Source organism: Coturnix japonica, chromosome 4 (genome assembly GCF_001577835.2).
Source record: "Coturnix japonica isolate 7356 chromosome 4, Coturnix japonica 2.1, whole genome shotgun sequence".
In the NCBI taxonomy this organism is placed as follows: Eukaryota; Metazoa; Chordata; class Aves; order Galliformes; family Phasianidae; genus Coturnix; species Coturnix japonica.
In genome coordinates this window covers 28,256,872-28,272,007 of record NC_029519.1, presented here as the reverse complement: position 1 = coordinate 28,272,007, position 15,136 = coordinate 28,256,872, and the positions used below count along the sequence as shown (strand labels likewise).

Sequence of the window (15,136 nt, the reverse complement as noted above, 5' to 3'; positions counted from 1 at the left end):
GCTTATGATGTGTTTGAAAGGGTTTGATTATTAGTTTTTATGACTTTAGCGCAAAGATTTGCCCAATGGTTTTACATTTAACTTGGCATAATTATGCTCTCTCTCAGTCTTGTCTCTGCATGACTTCAGGACATCCAGAGGGCTTTTGGGAGGATGTCTTTCCACTTCCCTCGAGGTCCTTGGCACGAAGGGTTAGGATAGAGAGGAGGTTTGTCCCTTTCAAATTTATGTTTGAACGTGATGCTGCTTTAATCTTTCCATGAGTTGTTCTGTGGTATCTCTAAATGCCTTTCATATTCATAGTGCTTCCCTTCATCCTTTTCCCAGTAGAGTTAAATATTTATCTTCCAGATGAAAGGGAAACTTCGGAAGTAGATTGTATAAACTGGTATGAGAGGACGACATGTCTTGGCTAACTTCTTCTGAGCGCTAGGCTTTGCATGACAGCTTGAGCAAAGTCTTCATTTCTGAGGCATTTTTAGTACAAGAGAACTGCTGCAGCATGTGGAGTATAGTAGCATTTTTGCTGATGAACCACTGCAAGTGACAATGATCCCTTGCATAATGTGTATAAAATGATACCCAATTAGTACCATTTCTGCCTAACGATAACTTTCTCTGATGAACTTTAAAAGAATATTTATTGTTGTGTACATTACCATCGTTTATTATTGAATGAAGTATTTAAAAAGAATTTTGGTATAGGCGTAATTATGTATTTGCTCGTTTAAATCGTGATTTGCATCTTTCAGAATGCAAATGCAAACCGAAAGAGAGTATTTGGTATCAGCCTTCTATTAACTACATAATTAACTGTTAATTGCAGCAGATACTTGGGGCTTCTTTTGCTGTTAGTGTGCTTGGAATTGTACAGTGATTATTCGGTTAGATTTTAACACAAGTTTTCCTTTCCTGTCTGGGGGTTGAATCTCTTTGCAATAATTGTTGCAAATGAAGCTGTTGCCAGTTCCTTTGCAACATAGGCATATAGCAGGGGAAGGTTTAGCTGGAAACCTTAAAGCATCTTTAAACTCCTTAGTGTTGGTTAAATGGGGTCATATTCTCTAGGAGCATCAGGAGGACTTTCTGGGCAGAAAACTTCTCTTTTCAGAACCAGCTCCTTTAAGTTCTATTTAAAACATGGCAAGGTTATGTGCCTGGACAGCCATGTCATTAGAGCTGTTTTATCTTAAGGTAAGCTTCCTTGTCCACTAGTGTTCAGCATAATGGTTCTCCTCAGATACACTTGGCAGGAAGGATGAGGGGGCATCTGCCTGCCTTTGTGTGAAGGAGTATGTACATGGGCAAGAGCTGCATAGGGCACTTCAGTGATATCATTCGAAATCCCTGGGAAGGTGGAGGAGTGTGTTGAAAACACAGGCTGTTGTCACTAAGGGCTGAGCTAATGGCACTTTTCTGTTTTCCATTTTTTCCCACGGAACTGGCAGGAGGTAGCAGTTTCCACCAGCAAAACAGAGCCATCAGCCAGGGGCTGTGATGTTGTAACCAGGCACCTTGTGTAAGGCAGTAGAACAGCTGGCTGAATAAGTCACCTCTATGCTGCTTGTAGGCTGGCGCTTCCCTAGTTGAACCACCTGATTACCAGCCTGCATTTATCCATGGCCAGTTTAGCCACCTACAGGGTGGCTTATGGAAAGCACTGCCTGCCACATGGTCACGAGAAAGTCACTGGTGGTGTCAAAGTTGGGGCTTTTGGTGCTTGTGGGTTTTTATGGCTCACTGACAAAATTAGATGGAAAATGGGCATATCCCAAATTTCTCTGTAGTTAAAACTGATGACAGAAATTAATTTTTGAGAGGGTTGGGTGCCTGCATTTGCCATTGATGAGAGCTGACATACATTTTCCTTTTGAAAGGAAGGCTCTAAACCTTTAAGGGTTGAAGGCAGTATGTTGAAGGAAACATGTTTTCTTCTCTTTCTGCTGGGGCTTGCAGAGTAAGCAGAGGCTGGAAAATGCTGAATAAGATCCGAATGAAAATTCATGATTGAATTTTGTCTGAATTCTGCATGTGTTTTGTCTTGGATTTCGATCAGTGCAATAACTTAATGATGCTGCTCCAGCACTGCTGACTTTGGTTGCATTTATAATGGCCTCAAGATGGGAAACAGGTGTCTGGGCACAGTCCATTGAGCAGAATGATGCATAGTGTGTTTCTCAGTGTTGCCGCACACAAAGCAGTGCAGTGATTGAAGAACAGGTTCAAATTTTGCTGTGTAGTGTCATGTTTTTCCACTGTATCTTGTGATGGAGTTGAAGTAAAACTGTCCACCAAGAAAGAGTAAGTTGCAGTGATAATAATAAGCTTCTTTTCATCTCAGCCTGAGGATCTGAAAGCTTTTTCCAGAGAAGTGAACTCCTTCTAGAGCAGGTAAGATGATTCAGGTTACAGGCATTTCTAATCAGACATCTTGAGCAGCTGAGTGGGGAACTCTGTGATATTGTGTCCCTGGTCTTTTTCCCATGTATCTGCAGTTTGCCTGCCTTGCCAGAAGGGTGTCTGATGATGTTTCACTCCTCTCTGCCAAACCCCTTCTGGCATAGTGGAAAGCATACCTTGCTTTCTGATGTTTCCAAACTTGTTTCTACTTCTCAAGCTTTTGGCAGGTTTTCTTGTTGGATTTCTTTTGTTTGTTTGTTTGCTTGCTTTTGTTACAGTGTGAAACCGTTTTGGGTGATGCATGACTTTGAAATGAGTAGATTTTAGCCTAGCAGAAAAAGGCTGTTAATTATTAAATTGGAAACAGTTATTACAGGGAAAAAAAGTAAACTCAGGAAGCACAAAGTGTGTCTTTGACACAAAAGTGTATCTTTGCTACAAGAGTTACTAGATCTTTTCCTAAGTCTTTTCTGAGCTGCAGAGGCCAAGGGACTAGCTCAGCTGCCTGTGTGTTCTTTGAGGTGCTGTGAAAGAGGATGTTTTTGCCCAGTTTTTCTCAGCTTTATCAGCATGCCACTTGAGTACTGATGAATCTTCAAGACGCCCACCACAGGTTCCCCTTTCTTCCTTTCCCTGGCTGGGAAGACGTGCAGTGGCTTTGAATAGTAACGGTGAGAAAGTCTATAAAACATGGTTTGGTTTGGGGCTGCGTTTTGCCTTTGAGTGAATATTTTTTGATGTGCAGGTTTCTCTGTTTGGTTACAGAGTGACAGTCTCCATACCTAATGAGCATTACAGTACTCAACTTTTTGATTTGATAAATTACGATGTATTTATTCATAACAAGTTATATTTGTACAGCATGCCAGTAGTTGCATGAGTCTTGCTGTGGCTGTTGGGTTTCTGCAAAGATCACATGAAGATATTTATGAGACGTGTGGCTAGTTCGGTATACAGGATGCCTTGAATAAACCTGTGAGTTCTCCTTCTCGGTGTGACTGCTCTAAGTGTGTGCCTCTGCTGAAGCTGGGTGGCTCATTCTGTGGTGATTTGGGGCACCTGTCCTGTTTACACAAATAGTGCCAGCTGCTCGAGGCTTTTACCTGGTCACTTACTTCTATGCAAAAGTGCAGTTGCTTGCATGGGATAGGGGAGCAGAAGGAGTGCTGGGCTGGTTTGCCATGTTCTCCTTCACATGTTCAGCTCCCTCTGTGTAGATGTTGAGGATGAAGCAGGCTTATGTGTTGGGACTGGTACCATGACAGCCTGAGCTAAGGATAGTGTAGAGTGTTAAAATATTCAGGCAGGTACCTAGGACTCTCTTGATTGCATACGAGTGTGTTTGCTGCTGTTCACTGAGAGAAACCCAACCACAGCAGCACCCCATTGTTCTGCCAAGGTGCTTGCCATGCCGTTGGGATTTCAGCACCTGGGGCATCTGCGCTGCCTTCCTCCAGTAGAAAGGAAGGGAAGGATGCTCCGTCTGGTTCCAGCAGGGATATGTAGTAAGTCATTTAGTGACCAGTTAGTGAAGGAGGTTGGTGGTAAAAGAAGATCTACAATAGCAGATTGAAACTGCAGTAGATGAGAGGAATTGCTGTGGTTGTGTGTGGCCACTCTCACTGCCCGCACTGCTGAGGTTGCAGGAGAGGTCAGGCAGGATGTGATCCTAGCATTACATTAAGCCTGTAAGGAGACACTCAGGGAACTTAAGATGGATTAACTTAAGGTGTAAAGTTTAAATCATATTATTATGAAGGAGGATTAAGCTAAACTGAGCTAATGACACCGCTTTTGAATGAGTAGCCACACAACAGGTTCAGAGCTTTGGTTCCACGCCTTTTATTACTTAAATGTACTTAACTTCTTAAATATCCCCATAAAGATACATGACCTTATACTCCAGATCTTCACACTCTGTGTTTTCTATGTCAAGGAGCAAATATGCCGTGTAAGACATAGATCTGCTTTTGCAGTGTTTTGTTTTGTTTTGTTTTCTTAAATAAGTAAATGTATATATTAAAATTGGGCAGTATAGAACACTACCCCACTTTCTCCCCATGACTGTAATGGCATTTGTGATGACGTGATGGTCTTTATTCTTAGATAAGGCATTCAGTAAGGAAGAAATAGCTTAGTTTATCTTATATCAGCAAGCCCCAAATTGAGTGTTCCCTACAAATCTCAATAAATGAACTGTTTCTATGGCTTTTGTTGTTACTCTCACTGTATTAGGACACTTGATGTTAGCATTTGAGTTTTCCAGCACTCTCTTATTTTACACTGTGTGCATTAAAATCTAGTGCAAAGTTCGATACTGTAAACTTCCACAAAGTGCTTATTTTACATTAAACAGTCATAAATAGGCATAATTTGTAGTTAGCAATAACTTCTAAATAATAAATCAACTGATTTTCAGGAAGGAATCTGATTTAAAATTACTGCTTCAGTGTACACTAAATCAACCTTATTTGTAACTAGTGCTGTATATCATTCTACCTATCTGATAAAATATCATCTGGTATTTCAAGTAGATAAAGGAATAAATGGTTAAAAGATGAACAAAAAACTGACTTTTACTAAAATTCCTCTATTTAGGCTGTCATCATCCATGAAAGCAAAGCGATCACACAGGAAAAGTTCAGGGATCAAGTGTAAAATGTCACGAAATGTACAGAGCAGAAGAAGAGAAGGTCTTGAGTCAGGAGACTTCTAGGTTAGCTGCCACAGAGAGTGTTTTGCCATAGTGTTTAGTGAAAGCATACGAAACCTGAGACAAAACCTCAAAATGTTTCATTTTATTTGCTGTGTGGCTTGTGGTATCAGATGAAAGCTCTGGCACTTCCCCTGTCTGTGGAGGTCAAATGCAGGCAGTGGTTCTGAAAGCTGCGTGATGTTCTCAGGCTGAGGAGACTGTCTTCTGTGCCCTAGGGAGGTAATAATGAGTGTACTGCATAGGTCTTGCTTTGACTCCTATTTGGTAGGCTTCTGAGGTGTAAATTTTCATGTATTTATAAAATACGGTCCCTCTGGCTTTTGCCTTTCAACCTCAGCATCAATCAGGAGGCACAGCATCTCCATGCTAGAGCAGGATTTGGTTATTTTGAGCAGAGGGAGGGGAGCAGGAGGAGAGAAATTGCCCTCTGGGGGTCTCTCAGAGACTCACCATGTGTTCAGAGCAAGCAGTGGCATTGAGAGTGCAAATGTTGCCTGTGTGTCCTCTGCAGCAACCTGTTGTGCCTGCAGTGCTCTGTGGAAGCAGCAGCAGTTACTGCTCTGCTAAAAGGCCCGACCAAGTGGTATTTCAGTCAACATTCAAAGGTTATTTTCTTCTATTTGTTTACTTCCCTGCAGTCTGTGATGCATAATAAAAATAAATAAACAAAGCATTTACTACTACTATTGAAGGAAAAAAAAAAAATCTGGAAGTTCTTAGTCCCAAGACAAGGGTGGAGCAGGGGAAAAGTGTAGAGCCCATATAACAATGGGGAGTCCGTTTTATTGGTATGGAGGAGGAAAATAAAATCTGCTCTGGCAGTGGTGAAATAGAACACCAGGAAGATTACGTAAGTCTTTGTTTGCACACAGTATGATTCTTCTCATTCACCAGCCAATTTGTATATTTGAAAAGCCTGTTGCTTGGTTAAAATAATTAGCTGAACTTCATCCAGTTCCTCAATTATGTGAAAAAGTGTTTGAAGAAATACAGACAATTGTTGTTGAGCATTTAAAATAATAAAAAAAAAGTAGTGGTCTCTGAGCAATTATAGCACCTCATCTAAATACCCACATACATATCTTACTTTCAGAATGAGACAGGCAATTCTCAGTGACTCTTTGCTTTAACTTCTGTGGTTTGGGATAGCATGTTCAAAAGAGCAGCAAAAAAAATAAAACCCACAAATTCTGCCTGCAACTTATGCTGGATAGGTTAGCCTGGGGCTGCCTATGAGAACACAGCTAGAATCTGAAGCTAGATGCATTAAAGCATGTGGGAAGATAGAAAAGTAAACTGAGAACAACTCATGCACTTCTAGTATTTTACAAGTGACATTCAGAAATCTGTATTAACAAAGAATTTTGTTATGCATCCATTTTTAATACACTTTAGAGTTTGAATATGAGACCACTGCAACAATTTTGTCTAATAGTTCCCACTAGGAGATCCAGCACAGCACATTAACAACATCTTCAGTGGCTGGAAAATCATTTCCCCTTGTTCTTCCTGTGTTCTTGAAGGGTAGACCTTGTGTATTTTCAGGAAAATATTCATAGATTTGGAAATGGAGATTACTTGGGAAAGACGGCATGAGTGCTGCTGGCTATGGCTGTCCCCATAGATTTTTGACTTCAGACTCCTCAGTACACATGAAGGCCGTAACATGAAGTCAAACATTGTGCTGTGCTTTTTGTTAAAGCACTTACTCTACAGTCCTGCCAGCTGTGTCTTTGCAGGGTGCGTTATTTGGGATGATGAAAGTCACGATGTTAGATGCCATGGTGGAACTGAGCAAACATAGATGACTCAGACACCTTTTACCCACACTTGGTGGCTTTTTTGCCAGTGGAGAGCAGGGAGACAGAGCGTCTCCCTGGGGCTGGTAGGATCCCAGCCACATCCACAGCACCTTCACCCAACCTGAGCTTGGCAGCTGCACTTTGTCTCACTGACATCCGTGCTTGATTATCAGGTTGTGTCTCACATTCCTACTGCTCAGACTGCCTTGTACCCTTTGTGTCCTCATGTGTTTATCCTCTGGATTTTTTGTTTTTCTCACTCCAGGGAGCGGATGCGCCAGTCTGCAATGTTTGAACTGTGCCAGGGGATGCATCAGATCAGTCTACAGTTTGTTCGCTTACAGCTCAGCTTTGAGGAGTACACCATCATGAAAGTTTTGCTGCTGCTGAGTACAGGTAAGTTCAATTCATGGTTACATGAGAATACCTGAAAATATTCCAGATCACAGAGAGGTGCAGTGATTGTAACTGATGAAACAAAAGAGCCCATCTGTTTCCAGCGGACCTGCAGGAAAAGCCTGTTTATATGTCATGGGATTTATCAGTAGGTCTTGCTTTCCATTACCATGGGAGTTGTCTTGATACGTCAGATTAAGTGGCAGGGCAAGGGGCTTTGGTCCCTCTCTTGGTTTAGTGACAGATGCAGTCAGCCAGGCATGCCAGGAAAATGCAACTGCTACGTGGTCTCGCTCTCTGAGGGATTTGGGATAAACCCTGACTCAATGCTCAAAGCTGCTGGTTTGGGTGACTTAACAGCACCTCCAAGATCAGGAGATGTACTGAACTGAGCATTGTAAGCCCATTTGCAGTACTCTGAAAGTTTAATAATTGACAGTGAAAGCTTTATTTTTCTCTAAAGTGTCTTGCTTTGTGTTTGGGTTTTTTTATATAGGAAATCTCAGTGTTATTATAGCACTATGTACTAATTGGCAGTTGATATTCTCTTGCTAATACTACTGAAATTTTTTCAGTCCCAATACAATTGTATAAACACAGAGGCAGTTTGTACTTTCCCATCAGTCTTGATGAGAAAGCCAAATACCTTTAAACAAACTTTTCTATGTATGTTCATGCTCCTTTTTGTGAGATTCACTCTGGTGACCTCTCAATGAGATAATGAATCAGTCTGATTAATGAGCACTCGTGATGTCACTTCAGTGAACTCACCAGGCAAGAATTCCCTGGCAAAAAGGGGTTGGATGTGGCCCTGACTGGGCAAAGGAGGAGCAGGAGATCCAAGGGGCTGCTCCTTGCTTTTAGTTGCAAGCAGCAGGAGTCTGACCCCAGGGGGTGCTGTCAGCAGCTGGTTAGGACACCCAGGAGTTTGCTGAATCCTCTGCAGTGGCACAGACACAGTTGCTGCAAAGTAAGGTGCCTACAAAGGGATTTGCAGCATCCAGTCAAGACCAATGGCAGTCCCCTCCAGGTGCGGTGGTGGGCTGGACACTTTCACGCTGTCTGGGGTGCATTTCCTTCTGATCTCACCCACCCTGCCCAACTGGTAGCACATTAGAGTGCTTGCCTATGAATGAAGACATGAAACTGCATTTCTTGTCCCTGCTGGAGGGGATTTGGATCTGCTAACAGAAACTTCCCAGGGCTGTAAGTTTTTGGGCTTGGCTGTCTCGCTTCCTTCTTCCCTCCTGCTGAAGCCGTCCAGCTCCCAGGAGAGGAGAAAGACAGGGTCTAGCCCCCAGCTCCCCTGAGGAGTCGAGGGGATGCTCTGCTGGGGAAAGTGGGACCGTGAGGACCTGACAGTCTTTCAAGAAGCAGCTCGCAGTATTTTTGCGCTTGGGGGATTTAGCTCTCAAAGTGTTCTTGAGAGCATGTTTAGATTGGCAAGGTAAGGTGGTCCTCCTACATTTTAACCAGCACTAGAAAGGGAGAATATTTAGAAAAAGAGCCTAAAGACATTCTAAAAATGTAGCATGCATTCTTTAAGATAGGTATTTTTAATATTATGTGGGTATTATATCTCTGCTAGGTGAGATTAGCCTCACCAGTTAACTCCAGCTAGCTGGGTCCCTTTGATCTGCACACCACGGTCACTTGAACACCTACTAACAGTAATTTGTTTTGGGGGAGTCAATATATTTATGCTGAGGGAAAGAGAGGAGAAGGGAAACAAAGACAGTGGTAAAACCCAGAGAGTGTCATTTGAGAGAGCAGCAAACCTAGTTTCCAATGATTGCACCTTGATACAGCATTAGGACAGAAAAAAACGGGTTCGTTTTCATTTAAGTTCTTTATTGAACCCCGTAATGAGCAGAGTACAAGTTATTTTGAAACTTTCATGATGACCACATCAAGGAAGTTTCACTCAATTTACATGTGGAAGAAACCACACATTACAACTCAATTGTTTTTTGCTTTCCACAGACCATAGATTTTGGGAACTTGCCAAAAGCATTGCTGCATGTAATAAGTAGAATCAGAAACACTGGGCAACCCTCCAGAATTTCATGTTTTGCTTCAGTTCTCTTTATTTGTGGTCTCTCTTTCTGTCTCAATAATCTGGCTGGGGTGACGGTATAATAATTTTCAGACAGAACACTAAAATTCGTAGTAGGAGACCAAGAAAGAGTGGCTGAAGCAGCGCTTCGGAAGATGGAACTGTGTTAAAGGAGCTATAAAGCCCGTGCATTTAACATAGGGGCCACGGTGTGCTCCAATGGCTTTACTCATCTTGACTGATGTCTCTATATTCATTTGGCTTTAACCGAATTGGCACATCTGTTTCAGACAGTTTATTTTTTTTCTGTCAGCTGAGTGATGGAAATATTTGGCATCTACAATTTAAAATTTAAATAGAAAAGAGCAGTATTCACCAACTGGTAGACAGGTTGGAGCTGTCACCTCCTAGGCTGTTTCCGAAGATTCCTTCTCGTGCCCCCATGGAGCACTTGGAGGTCCCGAGTCCGTGCTGTTCATGTGGTGGCAGAATTCCTCCTTGTTTTCCATTGCTAAATTGCTTTGGTTGATACTGGTGATAGAAGATAACAAGTGCTTTTCCTTAAGGCCTCTGCTTGAGCACTTTGGGTGGTTGTTATGTGCTTATTATGTGATTACAGTGAGATAGAAGGCAGTTTACAGGATTTCAAAGAGAAGGGGATGGATGAACAAGACAATTTCTGTCAAGATGTTAAATCAGAGTAAGCTAAATTGGAAGATCACCCCTTATTCTTTTTTAATAAGTAACTTCACATTCAGCTTACTGTGACATAGCTTTCCAACTCGCTTAGAAAATAAGCTCAATCCTGTACTGTGTAGTATTTTGTTTTTCTTCTCTAGACTAACATTTAGAGTATAGAAATATCCAACGGTTAAGCGATAATCAATGAATCCAGGTATTAAAACATGAAAACATTTTGTGTGATGTTGTTAATAACCTTTACAGGAGTTTCCCAGAGACCTGATCAGTAAGTAATTCCTGTTTCTTTGCAGAGCCCATTAGAGTGCAGGAGTACTTATAGCCTGTAAAGAAACTTTGCATTTGTTTTTGTAATTAGCACTGCTGAAGTCAGCTGCAGTAGAGAGTGTCAGAACTCCACTTTTAGCCCATTTGTGAAATGATTCCCTTGGCAGGTGACAACTTTGATAGGACAGTAGAAGCACTTTCATTAAAGGCTGCAACTGTGTTCTGGTCAAACCCTGGGTCAGGGTGCCTATTTGGGAAAGAGTCTTGTTACATGCAGAATAAAGACCCTCTGTTCTAGGTGTTATGCAGATGCTCACTATCGCTCAAAGAAATGTTAGATGTTACTTGATGTCACTTGTTCTAGCATTCCTGCACATCACAGCTGTAATTCTGTATTTCTTCCCCTCCCCTCTGAAGTGTGGGAAATCATTCAAGAATGATAAATCACATCTTCAGATTCTAAAGAAGTAGTCATGATACAGCTGCCTTTCTTGGTGTGTGTGTGTGGTTGGGTTTGTATTAAAAACAGTTTCAGCATGAGGGTAGTATGTGTCATATTTCCGAGATGCGATTTTGTCCTCTGCCTCAGCTGTACAGTCTGCACTCATGGATCTGGAGAGGGGGAGAGGGTGCTTGAATCACTAGAAAATCTGTATGTTGATTGATTCTATAGCAGCGTCTGTAAAATTATGGATGTTATGTAAAAGGTTTAATTCTTTCATCCATTGACTAGTGTGATTTTTTAAGTATGCACAGCAGAACAATTAAACAATGCAGTTAATATTAATGTAAGACTGTCTCTTTAATGACAGTTCCCAAGGATGGTCTCAAAAGCCAAGCTGCATTTGAAGAAATGAGGGCAAATTACATTAAAGAACTAAAGAAGATGGTAACTAAATGTCCAAGTAACTCTGGGCAAAGCTGGCAGAGATTCTACCAACTGACTAAACTTCTCGACTCCATGCATGATGTAAGTATAACTCCTCAAGGAGTGCAGACAGGTTGAGTAAAATTCTTTCCGTTAACGTAAACCTGTGGTTTTTAATTGCGCTAACTCTGAGAGGGGGAAAGAAAAATAGAAAACAAAAGAAATCAAAGCACATTCTTAAAGAAATGTCTGGGAAAAGTTGTTAACAGACAAATTCAACATCAATTGCCAAGTAAAATAAGAGAACACAAGTCATTAAGGGCTGGGTCCTGCTGCCGCCATCTCTTTTAAATGGTAGTGTGTTTTTCAGTGATTCCTTTAAGATCAGAGGCTCTTCAGCTGCAAAAATGATGTTAGCTGTGGTCTTCGGTTAGCCGCAGTGCACACACACCATACAGGGAATCTGCTGATAAATGTTGAATTAATTTGCTGATCTTTTACAGGTGGGCTTTTTTATAATGATGACTTGAAAAGATATTTTAAGACTTTGGAGCCATTTTTGTTACTCAAAGCTTTAACTGGGTGTTTTCAAATATAAAATATGCTGTGTTGTTAGGCTGTTCTTTCTGTCTTGTCTCATTCCAGTGCTGGTTGTTTGTTTTGCATGCGTCAGTTACGAGATGTGATGGATGACAGTAGGAAACTAAAAGTTTAGTCCCGAAACACCCAGGCTTTGGGTGACTCAACTCTGTACAACTCAGGGTTGTGGTGAGTGACTGGTGCACAGGAGCAGCTTATGATTTCAGAGCAGGTGTCTCTAACATTAGGCTGGGAATAAATAAGCTGGTTCTGTCTGATGGGAGTGCTAAGCACAGCAGTTTGGCTCTCCTGACTCTCTGAGCAGCAGCAGGGCTGTAGCACTGCACTCCCATAGCAGAACCTGCTGTCCCCCAGGGCAGGGATACACCTCTGTGGGCACATTCATACCCATCACTGCTGATCATAGGTCTCACATCCTATGCTCTCCCTCAGGTGGGCCCCCTGTGAGGATATAAGGGGACCGGCCATGATACTCCCCCCAGCCTGGGGGTTTGCAGTGCCTCACAAGCGCTCAGGGCGCTGGAGCTTGCCAGGCTGGCACCCCTTCTCTTTGAAGCTGTCATGGTCAGCAAGTGACTGGGGGCTTCTGAGGTCAAAGAGTGAGTTTAGCAGGTTTGGGTGGCATTGAGGTGTCATCCCACAGGCTGGGGCTGGAACCCAGTAGTACTCAGGGGTGACCTCCCAGTAACAACTGGTAAACTGCAGCAAAGATAAAAACTGTCCTATTCCGCCTTAGGTGGGAAGGAGAGTAAATGTGCTCACGAAGAAACTACAAGTCTTGCTTTCGGAGCCTGAATTTAAATGTACTTCTTTGTACTTGACTTACATTTCAATTTTGTAGAGACAGTACAGTACAGTGCACTTCAGGTCAAAGCTGTATAAGAGCCTGAGGTCTGTTTACAGAATGTACATATGGAATTATTTTTCAAATATTGTTCTGTTGTTCATTAAAACATTGAGAATCTTTGTGGGAGGCAGGGAGAGTATTATTAGTACTGCAGTAACAGCTCATTCTTTGGAGATCAGGTTTCGCTTGCTCCGTGCCAGCAAAGGAAGTTGTAGTGTTTTAGTGGAAAGAAAGGGGGTGGGCGATAAAATCATTCGCAAGATGTTCACTTCTGAACCTCAGGGCAGCTCACAAACCCCCGTGTTTAGATGGTTTTCTGAGCCTTTGGAGGATCAACACTATCTCAGGTTTGGTTTTTTTAGGTGGATGTGTTTGCACGGTTCGGGTGACCGGGTGGCAGGATCACACTTGCTGGGAATGCCACAGTATCCTACAAACATTTTCCAAAACACAGCACTAACCGCTGGAAGCTGAGCTAACCAGAGGAGGAGCTCCCTCAGACTGCTCTTATGCTTTATTTCATTTTTAATTAAGCTGGTCTTATGTCGCTTTTCATTTAATAGAGCCGTTTTATTACAAATGGCTTTTATAAGGCAAGTCCTATTGCCGGCATTCCCCTCCACAAAGACGGTTGTGCAGCGCTTCCTTTCAGAGGCATTATCTGAGACGTTCAGCAAGGAAACTTGTTTATTTTTCCCCTTTAAAATGGATTTTTTCGGTTTTCAGTTTTTGAAACCCATCGGAACTAATGCGGAGCGGTGATAATATTAATGAGCCGTGAGAGCTGCTCCCCTGCCCCCACTCCCAGGTAGTGCAGGATTTCTCTGCTCCATCCACGGAAATGCAAATTTTCTGCTCAGTTCTTTCCTTGGGAGGAACACTTTTTTCAGCTGTCACCTGCGTATTTTTAACTTACTCCATTATAATTTTAGAGGATCAGAATATATATATATGGTGCTGAGCAGTCTAAGTGGAGATGAAGTCCCCTGTTTGTGTGCTGCCGTAGCTACAGCGATGGCATTTACAGCACAAGCCCAAAGGGATTTGTGTACGGTTGATGCTTATTCAGTCCCCCCCTGCTGCCTCCAGCTTTTGCATCAGAGCAGCTTCTCGCCATTGCGAAGTTCACTTTTACCTGAGCATGGCAGCCAGGAATAAAGGGATACCACTGCTTTGCATCTTCACGCTTCCTTTTATCGACCTGATTTTTAAATAGTCTTTCTGAGGGCTACGTGAAATAAGCCGTATGGGAATATCAGGTTACAGTCTGCTTGGCTTATGTAACATGAGGAAGGAAAGGAAAAAAAGACCCAACAAAAAACAATATGGTTTTACGTCGCTCTGCATTCTAAATCATTCAGCCACAGAGTGAACATATGTGCAGGTAAGAAAGTGCCGAGGTGGGGAAAACGGAGAATTTTCAAGAAGGCCAGGTAGGCACTGAAGTATCTGGAAATATCAGCAGCTTTACTTAACAATCCATGAAGCCTGTGAACACCAAAGCAAAACCCAGAAAGCTCAGAGATGGAAATCCATCCCTAGATCCATCCATGCAAACAAGGCAAATGGGAGTCTGTGCCCATGTGTCACCGTGCGATGCTACAGCACTCAGTGTCTGCATGGTGCTGCATGGAAGCAGTGGCTGCAGCAGCAGCAGGTGCTTGCAGACTGCATCAGCACAGTCTCATGGCATATCTCTCCTTTGCATCGGTAAGACAGTGAAGGTGAGCTGGTTGCCACATCCTTGCATGGCAGCACGGGTAGCTTCTAGGAGCACTGTGGGAAGCAACAGAGTCCACAGATTTCCTTGATGTAGAGGCTGTACTTTTTCTCTCGAGTCTGGCCTGCTTTCCTTGTGTCACAACAGCATTACATGCTGAGAGCCACCATCACAAGGACAGCCCATGTGTGCCCAGGAGGGAAACAGTTCAGCCTCGAGCCCAGGGGTGTGCTTGGTCATGTCAGCTAGAGATACACATGGTGCTTGGCCATAGGTGAACTGCACTGTGTGATCAGGCAAACGGCATGCAGGAACATTAGAAACAGATGTACTGCACATGGTATCAGAAACTTCATTTGGAGCCTCCTCAGCATCTCCTGTTGGCTTTGGCAGTAAGCGCTGTATCTCGTGTGGCAAGCCTCGTTTCATATACAGAGCTTAGGGTATGGTTAGGCGGTTTGCAGAACAAAAGCTGAGTTTGGTTTCAATCTGGCTGATACTAAACAGACTTTGAGTTAAGAGGGCTTTTGTTTCGATGCCATGACATTAAACCCTAATGTGAACCTTCCCCTTGTCTTGGCAAGGCTGTGCACTGCTCTGTCATTTGCTTGTTGATATTTTCTGCCAAACAAAAATAAATTCTTTAAGGCTCATGCTGCTGAATAATTAATTTTTTATGGTTCCTGAAGGGAATACTTTATAGCTGAGGTGGATCTTTCCGTAGGCTGAGAGAGCCAGGATTACACTCGCTGAAAAAGCTGACAG

General features: G+C 42.7%; 1 protein-coding gene across 1 annotated transcript in view; it reads left to right on the top strand.

The window, feature by feature from the left end:
- Window positions 1-15,136, top strand: part of NR3C2 (nuclear receptor subfamily 3 group C member 2) — a 188,604-nt gene that overhangs the window by 165,635 nt on the left and 7,833 nt on the right. Inside the window, exons 6-7 of the mRNA XM_015861097.1 lie at window positions 7,184-7,314; window positions 11,149-11,306. Coding sequence (XP_015716583.1) covers window positions 7,184-7,314; window positions 11,149-11,306 — 289 coding nt within the window. The remainder of the gene's footprint in view (window positions 1-7,183; window positions 7,315-11,148; window positions 11,307-15,136) is intronic.